The sequence below is a fragment of the Canis lupus genome, chromosome 16 (assembly GCF_003254725.2).
Source record: "Canis lupus dingo isolate Sandy chromosome 16, ASM325472v2, whole genome shotgun sequence".
In the NCBI taxonomy this organism is placed as follows: Eukaryota; Metazoa; Chordata; class Mammalia; order Carnivora; family Canidae; genus Canis; species Canis lupus.
In genome coordinates, this window is record NC_064258.1 from 26,929,552 (window position 1) to 26,950,302 (window position 20,751).

General features: G+C 33.7%; 1 protein-coding gene across 5 annotated transcripts in view; it reads right to left on the minus strand.

Moving 5' to 3' along the window:
* The window catches only part of LOC112652441 (A disintegrin and metallopeptidase domain 3-like), a 95,505-nt gene that overhangs the window by 25,104 nt on the left and 49,650 nt on the right, over positions 1-20,751 (minus strand). For 4 of the 5 annotated variants that reach the window (XR_007402615.1, XM_049094836.1, XM_025435992.3 and 1 more), the window contains 4 exons: positions 8,523-8,621; positions 6,667-6,862; positions 6,090-6,180; positions 5,703-5,895 (listed from right to left, as the gene is read on the minus strand). Coding sequence is in view for 4 of the 5 variants with exons in the window: in XM_049094836.1 (XP_048950793.1) it covers positions 5,703-5,895; positions 6,090-6,180; positions 6,667-6,862; positions 8,523-8,621 (579 nt within the window). In the remaining variant the exon portion in view is untranslated. Of the gene's footprint in view, positions 1-4,442; positions 4,581-5,702; positions 5,896-6,089; positions 6,181-6,666; positions 6,863-8,522; positions 8,622-20,751 lie in introns of those variants that run through there. The other variant, XM_025436062.3, reaches the window with a different exon arrangement.

Genomic DNA, 20,751 nt, shown 5'->3' on the forward strand with positions numbered 1-20,751 from the left:
AGCCTCTGTGTCCATCGAAAGATGAATGGATAACAAAGAAGTGGTCTATATGTGCAATGGAATATTACTCAGCCATTAAAAATAACAAATACCATTTGCTTCAATGTGGATGGAACTGGATGGTATTATGCTGAGTGAGTAAGTCATTAGGAGAAGGACAAACATTATATGGTCTCATTCATTCGGGGGATATAAAAAATAGTGAAAGGGAATAAAGGGGATAGGAGAGAAAATGAGTGGGAAATATCAGAGAGGGTGATGGAACATGAGAGACTCTGCGAAATGAACAAGGGGTAGTGAAGGGGAGGTGGGTGGTGGATTGGGGTGAGTGGGTGATGGGCACTGATGGGGGCACTGGACGGGATGAGCAATGGGTGATATGCTATATGTTGGCAAATTGAACTCCAATAAAAAAAAAAAAGTCAGGAGCTTAGCCGAGGGATTTGTATTAATAGCAGAAAAATAGATATCTTGGTGTGGAGACATATCAACACAAAGTCAGAGTTTATTAAATGTGAAAAAAAAGATTCTTCAGCTTAATTTTCATAAATTTAATTATGCTGTATCCTACTGTAAATTTTACTGGGTTCATCCAATATGATATTTCTTCATGTTCTTACATTTTTATGTTTTTATGTTGATGCTTTTTGGCAAATCTTTCTGGCAAACTCTTTCCAGGAGTCACTTCCTCAAATACTTTTCCATCCTTAAATTCTTTCTCCTATTCTAGAATGACAATGTCATGGATATTATATCTTTTGTTATAATCTCACAGGTCCCTGAGGCTCTATTCACTGTGTTTTTAGTCTACTTTCTGTTATTCAGATTAGGTATTTTCTATGGTTGTATCCTCAGGTTACTGATTCTTTACCCTGTCCCCTCCATTCTGCTCCTGAGCCTATCACACTGAGTTTTATATATTGATTATTTTTATTTTTTTAATTTCCAGTTGGTTCTTTTTTATATCTTCTCTCGGTGTACTAGAACTTTCTATATTGTTTCTTTTCTTTTTTTTAATTTAGATTCAATTAGCCAACATATAATACACCATTAGTTTCAGATGTACTTTCTATTGTTTCATTAGTAGTTTCAATCATGTCTGTAATTGCTCTTAAAAAATGCTAATGATGGCTGCTTACATTCTATGAAGTATACTGATAACCATCTTGGTGTTGTCTTGGTATTAGTGTTTGGGTTTTTTTCCCTTTCAAGTTGAGATTTTCCTGGTTCTTGGTATGAAGAGTGATTTTTTATTGAAAGCTAGATATTTTTAGTTTTATGTTATGAGATTCTAAAACCTGTTGAAACCTGTTGTAACAGTTCCTGTTAGAGCTCTAGAGGAAAGGCAAGGGACATTGCCTCATTATTGACAGGTAAGGTTGGAAGTTTGTTTCTTGGTGGTATATTCATCTATTGATTGAGAACATTAACATCATAACAAATTTAAGTCTTCCAGTAAATGAGGATGGTCTATCCATTTTTTAAAAGATTTTATTTATTTATTCTTGAGAGACACAGAAAGAGAGGCAGAGACATAGCCAGAGGGAGAAGTAGGCTCCATGCAGTTAGTGTTTCAGCACTAACACCTGAAATGAGAAGAACTCCTAATTACTAGAAGGGTCAAAGAAGGACAGATGCCACTGGGCCTCTGCTCATTCCACCCTGGTGAGAGTGTAGATATGACCCCAATTTTTTCTATGTTTTCAGTTGAAGTAGAACAGCTATTATTTAAAAGTGTGCTATTTGCTATACTGCTTTTTTGGCTAAAGAAGTTTGGCCTTCCTTGATGACTTCTTTTTGTCTGTTCTATTTGGCATTTCTGAGTTGCTAGCTTCTCTGACACCCAGCTTGGGATATATGAGGCAAAAAGGAAAGGAAACACATTGCTATGTTGTTCCTTGGGTTTTGAAGTCTCTACTTAGTTTGCCTTTCTCTCTTCAGCTTTCAGAGTCTTCTTATTTTTGCCTTACATATAAAATTGTTTTTTTTAACTGTACATAGTAGAAAAGTATGTCTAGTGCATCCTTCTGGAACCTCAAATCTCTATCTAGTCATTTTTAATCATCACATATATATTTGTCAATATTTTCCTATACATGTAACTCTTTTTGTAGCATTTAAGAAATCTTTTAGTGTACTAGACACTAAATTTTCTTTGAGCTCTGTATTAAAAATCTTTATCTGCAATTCCTCTGAAATAGTATTTTCTATTTTAGCCTAGAGATTAGTTTATCTATTCTTATACCAATACTGCAATGGTTTAATTATTTTAACTTTACAGTAAGTCTTGATATTTACTAGTATGAATTTCCAGTTTCCTTTTTCTTTAAAACTATATTGACTACAGGGTGTCTGAGTGGCTCAGTCAGTTAGGTGTCTGCCTTTGGCTCAGGTAATGTTCTTAAGGTTCTGGGATCCAGCCCTGCCTCTGGATCCTCTGCTTCTCCCTCTCCTTCTGCCTCTGCTCTCCCTCCTATTTATGATCTCTCTCTTTCTCTCTCAAATAAATAAAATCATTTTTAAAAAATAAAATTACATTGATTATATTGCCCTTTGGAGTTTGTTTCTTGGTGGTATATTCATCTATTGATTGAGAACATTAACATCATAACAAATTTAAGTCTTCCAATAAATGAGGATGGTCTATCCATTTTTAAAAAATTTTATTTATTTATTCATGAGAAACACAGAAAGAGAGGCAGAGACATAGCCAGAGGGAGAAGTAGGCTCCACGCAGGAAGCCTGATGTGGGATTCGATCCCAGGACTAGGATCACGCTCTGAGCCAAAAGCAGATGCTCAACCACTGAGCCACCCAGGCATCCCAGATGGCTCATCCATTTCTGTAGATCCTCTCTATTAGAGTATATCTCTACTTTACACTATACTTTGCAGTTTCAATGTAGAAGTTGTCTTGCATATCTTTTATTTAGTTTTCCTAGGTTATAAATGCTTTTAAATGCTATCAATGCCACAATGTCATGATGCTAGCACTCCTTCTAAAAACTTCACTTTTAAACTACTTATAAATGATATAACTTCAAAGACATAAAGTCACAGGGCTGTTACAATCTTGGCTTGGGAAGGACCAGCAAGACAACTTTAGCAAAACCACAATCTACACTTCAGTCAAAATCAAAACCCACAGAATTTCCATGTGTAATCCAAACAGAAGAAATGCATGTTTTGTAGGTTTTGCTCTGATTTCTTATACACTATGTTGGAAATATATGGTGGGGTCATTAAAAATTATTTGCAAATGTTGCTGTATAGAGAAATGTAGCATACTATAATTTAACCAACCTACAGTTGGTGTTTAATGTGTATTAGTTTTATTCTCTATTGTAACTCAATTCATAATTGCTCTATACTAGTGTATATTTCCTAATAGCTAAAAATTAATTCATTATTACATTAGAAATGGATTTAAAAGTATGTTAATATATTAAACTCTTTACACATTATTTTTAAAGTAGGCTCCATGCCAAGCACAGTTCAAACTGATGACCCCGGATCAAGACCCAAGCAGAGATCATGGTCATACACTTAACTGACTAAACCACCCAAGCATCTCACTCTTTACATATTTCTAAATCACTTTACAGAAGGCATGTGCTAATTTATACTTAGTTTAAGATGATACTAATTATGCTTCTCACCATCAAATGCTATTTTCAATGCCCAAATAACACAAAAATAATTGCTGGATATTCATTTAATTTGTATTCATATAGTAACAAGTTAGATGGAACATTTTCATATTCTATAGTCATATATTCAATTTCATGAGACTTTTTTGCACTGATATATGTTGGGGTATGTGTGTATGTATGTGCATATACACATATACATACTATACACATATATTGTGATATATGTATATGTTGTGATATATATATATTATGTGGTGTTTTCTTTAATACCAACTGAGTGTCTAATAATTCCATATAACTCAATTCTGACACTATTTGGAGTTAAAATCACATTCTACAACTTAAAAGTGCCATAAGACTGCCCCCATGTCAGATACCAGATGCAAATCCCAGACCACCTATACTTCTAACCATCTGGCTTATAAATTGGAGGTTCCCATGGCCCCCTCCTCAGGTTTGATAGTTTGCTCATTTGGCTCACAGAACTCAAGAAAACACTTTACTTATATTTACCAGTTTATTACAAAGTATGCAACTCAGCCACAGTTGAATGAAAGAAGTGCATAGAGTAAGTTATACTGGGCACTACGGGGCAAAGAGGATGTCATAGTGCCCATGACATCTCTAAACATCTTATCATTGCAGCAAATTGTTCACCAACTTAGAAAGACTCTGAATCTCAATGTTCAAAAGTTTTTATGAAATTCAACCTCTAGCCACACCACTTTTCTTTCATAGAGGTCTGTGAGTGGGGCTAAGTCTTCCAACTCTAATCATTTGGTTTTTCTTATAACCAGTCCCACCCTAAAGCAATCTAGAGATTCCACCCTAAGTCATCTCATTAGCATAAACTCAAGTTTGGTTGGAAGCAGATGAATAACAGAACACATTCTTATCACACAGGAAGTTCCAAGGGGATTTAGAAACTCTGCCAAAAATGAGGGACAAAGACCAAATTATTTTTATGTGTTATACCACACACACATACACACACACACACACACTCAAATACCACCTTAAGGTATATTAATGATTAAATTAGTTAATAAATTTATGTATTTACTCTGTCATATTTATAGTAAATATTTTTTTTCATTTTAAATATCTTTGAAAGGATGACATATTAATTTATAATATAGTCAGTGATAGTTTGTTCCTTTGCAATTATGTCATTTTTATGTCAGAATATCTTTTCTCATTCTTAGACAAGCTTACTAGTCACTTCCGTTTTCCTCTTGATTTTCATTTCTTAAAATATTATATCTCAATATAAATATTTTTATTAAAATATGTGTACTTTTTTCCTTTGGTCAACTTATTTTTAATGGTAGTTTAAAAAGTTTATTTTGTTTCTCAAAATTTTTAAGAAAAAAATATAAACAAAGCTTAAACTCTGTTTTATTATTGTGTCTTATGGGAAGGCCAAATTTTTAACATACATATATTTTGCTTTTGGAGGAAGAATTAGGCAAGTTGGCCAATGACAAATAAATGTTTTACTTTCATTACAATCAAATTGTCAATTATAGAAAGATTAAATTCTTGGCTTCTTTTGCTTTTCTTCGTTGTTCTTATTAGATTGTTCTGACCTCCTTTTCATGTATTATCTGATTCTTTTTTGTTTTTTATTTACACAGATTTTTGAAGATTAGATTCTGGCTTACCTAAGAGGTTTAGATTCTCAAGTATGAGAAAACAAGTTTAAATATCTATAGCAAAATTTATAATTAAAAAATGATAGTGAAGTAAGCATTCCTTTGGTTAATAGAAATTCTGATGTTTTAATCTTAAGATCACGAAACAGTAACCAAAATTTGTAATATTAAATATAAATGAAAAATCTTAAAGTCTCTCTCTTTCCAGAGGGAACAGTTCTATATCTCAGTGTAGATGCAGTGTATCCAGCGGAGGAAGTGAGTTCCGGGTCTTTCTAGATCATCATCTTGGACCTCACCCTCTTTTTTCTCTTTCTTATGCACAAATACTTACATACACAGACACTCAGACACACACACGTATCATGTATGGAATCAAGTAAAATTTTACTTACCTTATTGTATCCACACATAGTGCCATTGCTCATTTGGGTAAGATCCATAGCTGAAGATGTTGTGTCATTTCTTACATGGGCTGACAAACAAATATGGCCTCCAAGGTAAGTATATTGAACATCATGAACTGATGATTTTGGTACTATTTCTGAATGCGTCCAGTGACAAACTAACTTTCCACAAAGGATACTCCTGGCAATATGAAGATAATTCAAAATGTTATTCAGATCATAACATCAAAGTTATTCAGAACATACAGAACATACATGATCTTATAGAACAAATAAATTCATCTGTATATATTAGGTCCATCTCTCATTTGTATTAACTTATTTTTGCATACACACACACATGCATTTGAGAAAAGCAGTTAGCTAAATACACACCCAAAACTGCAACCTGTGTTTCCACAATTTCCAAAAATATCTGCTTGAAAATTCACTTCTTGTGTACATAGATAAGTAGAAACTTTAGCAACTGAAAATATAAAGTTATAATTAGTCATCTTAAAAAATTTTTAAAATAAAAGTGCTTAATTACTATAGGGACATCTAGACAATAGCAATGCCCAGTCAGTGTCATCTGCTATAAATATTTAGTGTCATCTACTGGATATATGAGAAGGAGAAACACTAAAATCTACCCACTTGAGAATAGGAAAATTGTATCACAGGCAGAAATAATTAAGAAAGTAGACATTTGCTCTTTTATCTATAATTCTAATATTCTGCTCTCCTTTGCACCTATCACCTGAAATTGGATTAATATCCTCTTTTATTGGTCCTGTACTTATTAAATCTGTTTTGCCTGTTTACATAGTTCAAAGTCACATTGATTCACAATTTTATTTTCAAATTTGGATTTAAACAAAACATATCTTTTATAATGGCTATTGGATGGATTATTGACTTTAGAAAAATATAGTTTGTAAATGAACCCCAGAACAAAAGACACAATGATTACATTTTCCAAATAATTTTTCACACTGTACATCCGGATCTTGGCATACTCCTCCAAAGCAAAAGGCAGTCTTATTATTGCATGGTTCTAAATCAATAGATTTCACATCAGGTACACAAGATGTAGATGTTCCATTGCAAAATTCTGGAAAATCACATGGATCTGTCCTTTGCCTACATAAACGTCCTCTTTCTGCTATCTGTGAGACAAAGAAAAACTAGTATTTTTTTAAAGTAGTAAACCAAAAATGTAAAAAAATTCTTAAATGAGAGCAGCATATTTCTGTTACTTCCACTAGTAAAAGTGGAAGTAACATTTTAACTACTTAAAGTCAAATTATGAATTTACTTAAAAGCTCAAATGAAATAGATTGGAAAAAACCCAACTGTCCATCAATGGATGAATAGATGAACAAATTGTGGTATTCATACAGTGGAAGGAGCACTGATATATATGCTACAAGGTGGATGAAACTTCAACACTATCTTAAGAAAGCCAGACACAAAAGGTCACATATTCTATGCTTCTACTTATATGAAATATCCAGAATAGGTTACTCCAGAAAGAACACAAATTGGAGGTTGTCAGAGACTGAGGCAGAGGGAAAAAGGAGAGCAAGTGCTTAATGGGCTGGGAGTCTCCTGTTTGAGTGAGGAACATGTTTTGGAATTAGGTAGAGGTGGTAGTTGTACAGCATTGTGAATGTACCGAATGCCCCGAAATTGTTCACCTGAAAATGGTAAATGTTATGCTATGGGATCTTACTCTTAATTTTTTTAAAGGCTCTACCAAATGTAGGAATTATCCCCATGTGTACGGAAAAGGGCAAAGGACTGTGTAGAAAAGTCTTATTGTTCAATACCGCTGATTTGGAGACCAAGGCCAAGATGAGAGTTCTGGTGAATGGAAGAATGATAAGCTTTATAGCTAAGTAGTAGAAACTCTAGACTTAAAAAAAAAAAAAAAAGAAAGAAAGAAACTCTAGACTTGCCTCTTTATTCATGCTCCTTTAAGACAAGTGACCACTGGCTTTAATTACTAGCACAGAGAGTGAAAAAGAAACACACGAACAAAGTAGAATGATGTTAGGAGAGATTTCATTGACAGAGAACCTACCAATCAAAATCTCTAATGGATCAGCTTCTATGACTGTTGTTGACACCTGAAAGTGACACAAAGGCAGCAAGAGGCTGCAATGAAGTGATCCCCAAACACAAATCTTACTCAGACTCCTTTTAGGTGTGGCAATAAAGGAAAACTGAATGGAAAACTTGCCAAGGGAAGTCAATGATTCAATCCACTTCTGGGACCAGGAGTCCTTGCATAGAACTTCAGTACTAAACATGCTACATCTTGCTGACTATAGATTGTTATTGTCTGTTTATTCAAATATTGTATGTCAACTGTGTGTTGGGCAGCTTATTTTCAATTTTGTCATAAATTGCCTGATCGTGAAGAGCTAAATTCAGGTATGACCAAGAATAATTCATAGTGTCCAAATAATCAGAAATTAATACTGAATCATAACTGGATGGGTCCTGAGTAGATTAAAAATGATGCAGTGAAAGGCATAGCTAAGGAGGTTGGAAAAGATCTAAAGACATCCTTGGAACTTAGAATTAAGTACATATATGAATGTATGTACCTGAGTCAGGTACATAAAGTTGTATGAATGTATGAATTAACTAAATGTATGTATCAGGTACATAAAGATACATATTGTATATATAAGTCAGGCACATAAAATTGCATATTTGAAAGCTGTGTAAAAAAAACAGTCTAAAAAATGCTAAAAAAAAAAATGAACACACAACACAAAAAAATATGGAAGAAAACCAAATAGTATTTTGAAAGCTTACCAGACAAGTTTTTCTATCACAGCATGGTCCGCTGCCACACTCTGCAAATCCAATCAGAGTACAATCTACAGGGTTACAACATTTTCTATGACTGCATTCCTATAAGCCAAAATAAAAGAGTTAAATAATAGGAATTTTCAATCAAATAAATAAATGCATGTATTTCAAAATATACAAAATATTTCCTCAAGTTAATTACAAACACAGTATGATTTTCACTTCTGTATTTAACACTACATCTAAACTTATATTTTCAGCATAGGAAAAAAAAAGATGGTAATTAAATCCATGCTTCTATACTCAAGAAACTGAACTACAAAAAACTGAATGCAATTTCTTTCAATCTTCTAGGAGTATGTAATTGAATGCACTCTAACTTCTTAGTTTTTAATTTATTATGCCCTAAGTACTTTTCTATTTTACCAGACCTCCTCAAGATCTCATATTGGGAACATATAACAATTTATGCATGTAACAGCATAGATATTCTAATCTATAACATTTTATTATCATAAATAATGGGTCAAAGAAAATAGTTTATCTTTTTAGCTCTAAGGCCTTATATTAAATATTAATTCTAGAAATTATTAGATAATAGAGCACAAAAATATGACTCTTCATAATATACAATTTTTTCTTTTCATACAGTAAAAGAGTGATGTTTTACAAGACTGATAGTAATATCTAAAAATTATTAAAGTGGAAAGGCACAAATAACTGTATTTATATTTGTTTCAATATTATTTTTATTGCTAGAGTGCTGAAAATGTCACATATCTGCACATTATGGTTTATTTTATATTTTGTGTCTGTATTTCTGTTCATGTATTCCTGTTTATTTTATTTATAAGCACTATATTAATGATGTTAACTTCTAGCCACCAATGTATATCACTACATTTTAAAATTTGTCATGACACTTACTTTTGTTTTGATTTATTGTTCAGGTAAGTCTTTGAAATTGTGATATTGTGAAATGGTATACCCATGAAATCTGAGAATCATCATCTTATTTTTTTCTTCTTTTGTTCTTTAAGTTTATGGGTAAAACTTTATTCCACCCTGACCCCACTAAATATGTGAGTTTATGTTTATAAAATGTTAGTGTCATATATTCACATATATTCACTTATTTTCATTTTACCTTTTTTTTTAGATTTATTTATTTATTTATTTATTTATTTATTTATTTATTTATTTGAGACACAGAGAAGGGGGCAGAGACACAGGCAGAGGGAGAAGCAGGCTCCTCACAGGGAGCCCGATGTGGGCTGGGATTCTGAGATCATGCCCTAAGCCAAAGGCAGACGTTCAACTGCTGAGCCAACCAGGCAAACCTACATTGAATTTTTAATTTGAGTATAGTTCACACAATGTTATACTAGTTTCAGGTGTACAACTTTGTACTTTGACAAGTTTATACATTATGCTAGGTCTGTAAGTGTAGCTACATCAGTCCCCATACATCACTCTAACAATATCATTGACTATATTCCTTATGCAATGCATTTTATTCTTGTAACTTATTCATTCCATAACTGGAAACCTGTATCTCTCTCTCCCCTTAATCTATCCTGCCCAACCATTCACTCTCTACCCCTCTGGTAACCATCAGTTTGTTCTTTGTATTTATAGATCTGATTTTGCTTTTTGTTTGTTTATACATTTGGCTTTTTTTTTTTTTTAGATTCCACTTAGAAGTGCAATCATATGGCATTTTTCTTTCTCAGTCTGACTCACTTCACTTAGAAAAATGCCCTCTAAGTATATCCATGTTTTCTCAAATGGCAGAACTCAGCCTATTTTACAGCTGCAGAATATCCCATTCTGTGTGTGTGTGTATGTATCATTTTCCTTATCAATTTGTCCATTGATGGACAATAGCTTCCATATCTTGGCCATTGTAAATAATGTGATAAGTGATGTGTATGTCTTTTTGAATTAGTGTTTTTGTTTTCTTTCGGTAAATACCAGTAGTGGAATTACTGGATCATATGAATTTCTATTTTCAATTTTTGCCTCCATACTGTATTTCACAGTGCTGCACCAATTTAAATTCCCACAGTGTACAATTCCCTTTTTCTCCACATCCTTACCAATACTTGTTATTTCTTATGGGTTTTTTTATTGTTATCTATTCTTTCCAGTGTAAGGTGACATGTCATTGTGACTTTGATTTGCATTTCCCTGATGATAAGTGATGTTGAGCATCTTTTCATGTGTCCATTGGTCATCTAGATGTCTTCTTTGGAAAAATGTCTATTCAACTTTAAATCAGATTGTTTTTTTATGTTGTTATATCAATTCTATATGTATTTTTTATATTAACCCCTTATCGGGTATATCCTTTGCAAATATCTTGCCCCATTTCATTTTCCTTTTTTTTTCTTTATTTTAATTCCAGTATGGTTAACATACAGTGTTATATTACTTTCAGATTCCATACATCATCCAGTACTCAGCATGCCAAGTGCACTCCTTAATCCTCATCACCTATTTAACTCATCCCCCTACCCACCTCCCCTCTGATAAATATCTCTTTCTTCGATATAGTTAAAAGTCTGTTTCTTGGTTTGTAAGGATGTAGGAGAAAGGGGAACCCTTTTGCGCTGTTGGTGGGAATTTAAAATGGTACAGCCACTATGAAAAACAGTATGGAGGTTCTTCAAGAAGTTAAAACTAGCCTAGTTGTGTTACTAGGTAATTGCTGAAAGAATACAAAAATACTAATTCCAAGGGATTGAGGAACCCAATGATAGCAGCATTATCTACAATAGCCAAATTATGGAAGCAGCCCAAGAGTCTACTGATTTATGAATAGATAAAGATGTGGCATATATGTATGATGTATTATGCTAAGTGTATTATGCTAAGTGAAATAAGTCCGTAAGAGAAAGAAAAATATGTGATTTCACTCATATGTGGAATTTAAGAAAACAAATAAGCAAAGAGGGGAAAAAAGAAAGACAAACCGAGAAACAGACCCTTAACTATGGAGAATAAACTGATAGTTACCAGAAGGGAAGTGGGTAGGGGGATGTGTTAAATAGGTGATGGTGTTAAGGACTGCTCTTGTTTTGATGAACACCAGGTGTGGTATAGAATTGTCAAAACATTATATTGTATACCTGAAACTAGTATTACATTATATGTAACTGGAATTTAAATTTTAAAAATTTAAAATTTAAATTTAAATTTTATCTGATGCAAGTAGTGCTGTTACACGTTTCTTTCTTGTATTTGCATGATTAGTGTTTCCCCATCTCCTCACTTTCAATCTACAGTATCTTTAGGTCTGAAATGAGTCTCTTGTAGGCAGCACATGGATGGTTCTTGTTTATTTTATCCACCCTAACATGCTCTGTCTTTGGTTGGGGTATTTAGTGCAGTTACATTCAAAGTAATTATTGATAGGTATGTATTTATTGCCATTATGTTACTTGATTTATGGTTATTTTTGTAGCTTTACTCTGATCCTTTCTTCTTTTTATCTCATGTTTTGTTGGTTTTCTTTAGTGATATACTTGAATACCTTATTCTATTTTTTGCACATCCATTACTGTTTTTTGATTTATAATTACTATTTGTTTTATATATAACATCTGCACATAGTAGTCTATATTAAACTGATCGTCACTTATAATTTTGAACTCATTTGGTACTCCTCTCCCTTTCATATTTCAGATATTTGTTATCATATTTTATATCTTTTTATTTTAGGAATACCTTAATTGACTTTTACAGAAACACTTATTTTTTACTGCTTTTGTGGTTTTTATTTTTTGTATAGTCTTTCCTTTCCACTCAAAGTATGCCCTTTACTATTTCTTGTAAAGCTGGTTCAGTGGTTATGAAATCCTTTAGTTTTTGATTGTCTAAGAAACTCTTATCTTTCCTTCTATTCTGAATTATAGTCTTGCCGGATAGGAATATTCTTGAATACCGATTTTTCCCTCAGCACATCATTCCACTCTCCTCTGGCTTGCAAAATTTCTGCTGAAAAAACTAACTCATAGCTTTATGGGGTGTTTCCTTTTTATGTAACTGTCTTTAATTCTCTTGTAAACTTTAAAATTTTTTATCACTATTCTTTGCTATTTTAATTACTATATGTCTTGGTGTGGACCTCTTTGGGTTGAGTTTGTCTGAAGATCTCTGTGCCTCCTGAATCTGGATCTCTATCTCCCTCCTTAGACTTCGGAAGTTTTCAGTTATTATTTCTTCAAATACATTTTCAGCCTCACTTTCTCTCTCTTCCTCTTCTGGGATCCCTAAAAGGTGAATGTGATTATGCAATAATGACAGTAATTATTGCATAATAAAAATACACTCTGTCTCTCCCTTGTTTAGCTTGATTACTTTTCATTACTCTATTCTCTAGGTCACTAATGCATTCCTCTGCTTCCTATGGCCTACTATTTAATCTATCCATTGTAGTTTACATTTTATTTATTGAGTCTCTGTTATTTTTTATCTCTTTATCTAGGCTTTATCTGATCTCTTCCACTTTATTCTGAATTCCAGTGAGTATCTTTATAATCATCAAATTCTCTATCAGGAATATTACTTATTTCTGTTTCACTTAGATCTCCTGCTGTGATTTTGTCTTGTTCTTTCATCTGGGACAAGTTCCTGTTTCATTTTGTCTTCCTCTGTTTCTCTGTGTTAGGAAAATTATATCCTTTGCTCTTTAAAGTAGTGACTTTATAAAGAAGAGGTCCTACAGTGCCCTGCAGTGCAGTATCCTCTGTTCACCAGAACCTGGAATGTCAGAGGAGTCTCCTATGTGTGTTGTTTATGTCTTGCTATTGTGTCTCAATGTCTTTTCCTTTCAGTTCAGACTTCTGCACTGATTCTCTGCCTGTTGTGGGCTGTGCTTGCTCTCTGTGGTGTTAGTGAGACCCAGGCAGGCTAGCTCTCAGGGACATGACTGCAGGAGGGCTCACAGTGGTGTGATGGTTTTAGCAAAATTTGCACTGAGCTGCTAGTCCTAGGCTCAGATCCCCAAAGTGCAGCAGTGGCCAGGGACATGGCACATGTTAGTGGCAGCAGCCAGGGTGCAGTGTGTGTGGATGGCAAAGTGGCCAGGATCATGTGGTGGCTGGCCACAGTGTGAGGCATCTGTGAACACAGAGGCTGGGCATAGAGCAAGGTTGTGGCTGGATAAGGCACTCACAGCATTAGCAAAACTTATGCTGAACCAGTAGTCTTATGTTAGATTCCCAAAGCAAAGTAGTAGTCAGGGGCACAGTGCATGTTAGCAGAAGCAGAGAGGGATGCTGTGTGGTGTCTATCTCAATCAGTCGGAGGCCCCCAAATGTGGAGCAATGATTGGGTGAAAGCCAGTGGTATGGGCAGTGAAAGTGGTATGGAACAAAGGAGACATTAGTTTATTGAATACACTACAAGGGAGGGGGGCTGGAGGCAGGACAACAAAGGAGAGAGAGAGGCTGTCTGCAATGGGAGCCATATTTAAAGTGGGAAAGTGAGGAGGTATGGGATGTGTGGAATTTTTCCTTTTATCTAATGAAAGGGAATATTCCCTTTATTTATTTAAAACTGCCTAGTTTTAAGTAGTTTATTGGTTTGTTAGGTCATGGATATCTTGAGGTGAGTGGCCTGATGGGGCTGTCTGTATTCAGCCAGGTGGTCACTGGGGCCCTCTCTACATTGCATTGCTCAAGACTGTTTGCCTGAAAGCAGCTTCTACAGGCAGCACACTGCAGTTGTGACAACCAGGATGATGTGATGTCTGTCTGCCTGATGGCTTGGGAGTGAATTGTGGCAGAAGCTGGGGACTTGTAATGTCTTTACCTTCTGCAGGTGGGTGGGGCAAAACACAGCAGTTAGCAAAATTTGTACTGAGCCATTAATCCTGGGATGCAGGGCCTGGAGGCAGAAGTTGGGCAGGGTGTGCAGCATTAAAACAATTCCCACTAAGCCCAGCTCTGAGGCTAGAAGGCTTGGAGTGGGCAAGTCTTCAGTGGGTGGCTCAAAGTGCTAGCAGGTTAGGTAGCAGGTATACATGTGGCACCACCTTTTGCACCTTCGGCTCTGTGTTTATGCTGTGGGATTGTGGAGGAAAATGGCAGCTGCCAGCTCCTTTGTTCCCAGAAAAGACCCCAACATGTTCTAAATCCTTATAAAGAGGTATCTCTCCCGTTTGCCCCAGGCATTGTGCAAAATGTCTATTCAATATTGCCTCCTGTAGGCTGTTGTCTTTTTAAGTGTGGGGACCCAGCTATCACTTGCCCTCCAGGTTAGTTCAGTGCCTAGTCAGCTGACTTTTAAAGCTCCAGGCTACAAGTCCCCCTGGTTATACAAGCACAGTTCAGTCCCTCTGGTTTTCAAGGCTGGACATTATAGGGACTCATTTTCCCCATGTGGTCTCCCTAGTACTTTCCACTCTGCACACCTGCAACTCCCTCCTGCAGACAACTCTCAGCCACTGTGTCTGCCTTTCTTAACCTCTCAGATTCACCTTCTTCCCTACATGTAGTTGTGGAGTTTGTTCTGACAGTCTTCAGGACGCTCTCTGGCTTATAAACTCAGATATGAGTGATATCTAGTTGTAAACATGGGGCAGGGTGAGCTCAGGGTCCTGCTACTCTGCCATGTTCCTGGAATCTCCTTGGCTTTTTTATTTTCTTGATGGCTTCCTTCACCATACAAAAGCATTTCATCTTGATGTAAGTCTCAATAGTTTATTTTTAGTTTTGTTTCCCTTGCCTGAAGAGACATAGGTAGAAAAATGTTGCTATGATTGAAGCCATAGTAATTATTGCCTCTAAAAATCTCTTCTAGTATTTTCATGGTTTCAGGATCACACTTAGGTCTTTAATCCATTTTGAGTTTATTTTGTGTATAGTTTAAATGGTCAAGTTTCACTCTTGCATTTTAGCCATCCAGTTTTTCCAACACCATTTGGAAATGGTAAGAGACTGTCTTTTCCCAATTGTATATTCTTGCCTCTTTTGTCAAAGATTAATCGAATATATAAATTCGGATTTATTTCTGGGCTTTTGATCTATTCTATTGATTGATGTGTCTAACTTTATGCCAGGACCATACTATTTGGATTACTACATTTTTGTAATATATCTCTGATTCCGAGATTGTGATACTCTCATCTTTGTTCTTCAAAGATCACTTTGGCTATTCAGGGTCTTCTGTGAATCCATATAAATTTTAGGGTTATTTGTGTTAGTTCTGTGAAAAATGCTGATGGTATTTTGATAGGGATTGTACAGAATCTGTAGATTGCTTTGGGTAATATGAACATTTTAACAATATTAATTCTTCCAATCTATGATCATGGAGTATCTTTCCATTTGTGTCATCTTCAATTTCTTTCATCAATGATTTTTAGATTACAGAGTACAGATCTTTCACCACATCTAATATCATACTTGGTGTGGAAAAACTGGGAGTTTTTCTTTAAGATCAGAAACAAGATTCTACTCTTATCCCTTTTATTCAACATAGTACTAGAAGTCCTAGCCACAACAATCAGACAAGAGAAAGAAATAAGAGCCATCCATATTGGTAAAGAAGTTGAGCTGTCTCTATTTACAGATAACATAATACTATACTCAGAAAATCTCAAAAACCCCACCAAAAAACTACTAGAAATAATAAATGAATTCAGTAAAGTTGCAGGATACAAAATTAATGCCCAGACCAATAGTGTTTCTATATGCTAATAACAAAGTAGCAGAAAGAAAACAAATAGAAAACAACACCATTTATATTTGCAGAAAAAAAAAAAAATTACCTAGGGATAAACTTAACCAAAAAGGTGAAAGACCTATACTCTGAAAACTATAATACATGGAATTGTTTTGAGTGTTAAGTTGTAAGAGCAGCTTTGATGAGAGATTTTTCTTCTGAAATAGAAGATAAATTTTTTAGGTGCCTTTATAACACAATAATTTATTCCTGACCTTTTGTAATACCTGGATTATCATGTAATATTTTATATAAAATTAGATACAATGTTTTCACACTAACTGCAAAGTTAGTGTATTATTAAAGTATATCAAACCTTTATTACTATATAACATCTTTTGAATTTATAGGAGTCAGATGATATTCTTTTTCATTTTTATATTTCAATATTAACAAAAGTTTGTTATTCTTCACAATATAAGTATTTTAATGAAAAATTATCTAGAGTAGGGAAGATAGAGGATTGAATATACATTAAATATTAATGTGGGGGGGGACAAAAATCAATGACATGACAGGGAATTCCCAGGATAGTATCAAAGAAAGGGTCTATAGTAGAGAGCAAGTTTTCACAATATTCGATGAATAATGTAAATTTAGACTAAATGCCTGGCTTAGAAATTGACTTGTAAGGGCAACTGTGCTGTAGGAATAGAATCTCATCATGGGACTAGAAGCCAGAACTTTATAAAATAGGTAGCTAAGGTTCATCATTGAGAAATTTGAGAGTCAAAAAGACATTTCTTTTTCTCCTACTTGTCCAAACCATTATCAAATTCTCTTCAATATTTAATATCCTACAATTTTTCTCTCTTGGTAAACTTAATATATGTTGAAAAATACTGAAATGTTTACTTCTGGAATAAACCCCAGAAGCATATTCTTTTTATAAACTAATTTCAGTTGATAATTCTAATTTAGATATTTTGTAAGTATTTTCCAAAATGTAAATCAGTCATTCAAAGTAACATTAATAGAAGGCATCAACAATTGTCATGATTTAATTCTATTTCTATATGCCTGCAAAGGATACTGGGAATTAAAATTTTTGCAAGTACTCATTTTACAATAACATTCAAAAACATTAAATATTTAGAGTTAACTTTAAGAATTAAAGATACTAAATAAGTGAAACAAAATATGCTCATCTTTTGAAAATCATAACATTATGAATATGTCCACTCTCCTCAAATTCATCAAGATTTTTAAAAATCTCAGTCAAAATTGGATATACATACATATAGAAAAAAAATACCCTATGCTTAATTTACATACATTACTTAACATGGATCATATATATATATATATATATATATATATATAGCTAAAACCAAAAAAAATTCTAGAAAAACATTTATGAGAAATCTTTACAACCTTGGAAGAGATAGGGCACAAGTAGTATAATGCATAAAAGAAAAAAAATGATAAACAGCTTTATCCAATTAAAAACTTTAAGCACTGGGTGTTATTCTGTATGTTGGCAAACTGAACACCAATAAAAAATAAATTTATTATTAAAAAAAACTTTAACTTTTTGAAAGATATCATTAAGAAAATAAATATGTACAAAATGTTTGAATAGACACTTTAAAAATGGGGACAGGGATCCCTGGGTGGCGCAACGGTTTGGCGCCTGCCTTTGGCCCAGGGCGCGATCCTGGAGACCCGGGATCGAATCCCACATCAGGCTCCCGGTGCATGGAGCCTGCTTCTCCCTCTGCCTGTGTCTCTGCCTCTCTCTCTCTCTCTCTGTGACTATCATAAATAAATAAAAATTTTTTTAAAAATGGGGACATATAGAAGTCCCATAATCATATGAAACAATGTCAAATATAATTAGTCATCAGGAAAATACAAAATGAAGCCACAATGCACACATTCAAATGACTAAAATGTAAAAGAATGGCAATAACAAAAGTTGATAAGGATTAAAAACTATCACTCTCATACTCAGATTTTTTGAATGTAAAATATTACAATATTTGGGAAAGCAGTTTGACATTTTGTTATAGATTTAAGAGTAAATTAACATATGATTTAGCAATCCCACCACTATATATCCGCAGAAATAAAAACATAAATTCAACAAAAGATCTGAACATGAATATTCCTTAGAAGCATTTTTCATAATAGCTGCAAATGAAAACAACCTAAACATTCATTAATAATTTCATGGATAAACATTCCACTATATAAATATAATGAAGACCACCTCGACACATCATAAGTCCTTTTTGTTAAAAACCAAAGATAAGGTCGCAATGCCTTTGTGATACAACAAAGATGGGTTCTATGGATCATCTGGCTAGGTATGGCAGGCAGAAGCAAAATTGGGCACTGATGTCTTCAGTGAAAATGGGACAAATGGTTAAAAACAGAACCACTCTATGATCCAGCAGTTGCATATGGGGTATTTACCCAAGGATACAAAAATACAGATTTGATGGGATACATGCACCCTGAGGTTTAAGCAAGCAGCATTATCAACATTAGCCAAATTATGGAAAGAGCCCAAATGTCCATCAATTGATGAATGGATAAAGCAGGTGTGGTATATATATACAATGGGATATTACTCAGCTATTTAAAAAAAAGAAATCTTGCTGCTTGCAATGATGTGGATGGATCTAGAGAGTATTATGTTATGCAAAATAAGTCAGTCACAAAAAGACAAATACCATGTGATTTCCTTGATATGTGGAATTTAAGAAATAAAACAGTGACCCTAGGGAAAAAATAGAGAGGCATCTCTATTATGATTATGTTCTTAACTATAGAGAACTGAGTATTGCTGCAGTGGAGGGGGGCAGTCTAAATGAGTGATAAGCTTTAAAGAGGGCACTTGTGATGAGCGCTGTGTGTTTTATATAAATGATGAATCACTAAAGTCTACTACTGAAATTAATATTACACTGCCTGTTAACTAACTGGAGTTTAAGTGAAAATTTGGAGAGAAAAAAAAGCCAATTGCATAGTTTTAAAAACACATTAATGTAGACTTGTGAAATTTCAGAATTATTATTATTTTAATTTCCTAAGAAAAGAAAAAAGAACACATTTGACCAGATGGACTAATAGATCAACATTCCATCCAAAAGCAGAAAGAATACACATTTTTCTCAAGTTCACATGAAATATTCTCCATTTTAGGTCATGTGTTGGCCACAAAGGAAGTCTTAGTAGTTTTAAGAAGACTAAAATCTTATCCAACATCTTATCTGACAAAGATATGAAAGAAGAAATCAATTGCAAGAAGAAAATTGGAAAAATTACAAATATGTGGTGGTAAAACAATATGCTAATGAATAACCAATAGGTCAATGAAGAAATTTTTTAAAAATCAAAGGATATTTTGAGACAAATAAAAATTTAAATGCAACCCAGAAAAATGTGATGCAGCAAAAGCAGTTCCAAGTGGGAAGTACATAGCAACATAGGCTTATCTCAAGAAATAAAAAATATCTCAAACAATCTAACTTTATACCTAAAGTAGGTAGGAAAAGAAGAACAAAGTTAGTAGAAGGAAGAAAATAACAAAAATGAAATGGAAGTAAATTAAAGGGAGACTGAAAGCCTAATAGAAAAGATCAATGAAACTAAAAGCCAATTCTTTCAAAAGATTAAAAATATGATAACTTTTAGCTAGACTCACGAGAAAATGAGAGAGAGGTTACATAAATAAAATCAGAAATGGAAAGGGAGAGGTTACAATGGATACTAAAAAATACAAAAGTTCATAAGAGATTATTATGAATAACTTAGTAGAAATGTATAAATTCTTAGAGACACATATACCAAAACTGAATCATAAATAGAAAATATGAATAAACTGACTACTAGTAAGGAGATAGGGTCAGTAATCCAAAACCTCCCAAGAATCATAAAGCCAAGATCAAAGGGCTTCACTGGTGAATTCTCAAACACTGACAAAAGGTTTAACACTTACCCTTCTAAACTCTTCCTGAAAACTGAAGAGCAGGGATCAATTTCAAACTTACTTGATGAGGCCTGAGTGCAAATTATTCAGGTGCTTGTTAAGTATCTATCCATTGCACATTTTATTCATCTTCCATGCATATATTTCATGTGTATTTTATATCACAATGAAATGATGAGTATGAGATATTTATTGTTAAAGTGGGCAGAAAACTACCTTTCAAAAGTACTAAAATATACTAAAGTATATTTAGTATAAAATATACTAAAGTATATTGAAAATTTATTTTCAAGAGAACTGAAATATAGTGAAGAATACTAAAATATACTAAAGCATATTCTCTTAGTATATACTAGTATATTAGTATGCACTATTATGCTTTCTTAGTATATTTTAAGAAAGAGAATATAATTTAAATGAAATTCCCTCAGAAGGGAACTGTGACATGCAAAGAAATACTAATAACCAAAAAGAACAATAGATAAAAAAAAGAGTACTTTCTGAATAAAATCTTCAGGGCATTTTCTAATGTAAAGTACAGAGGTGACAGAAATGCAATGTTTA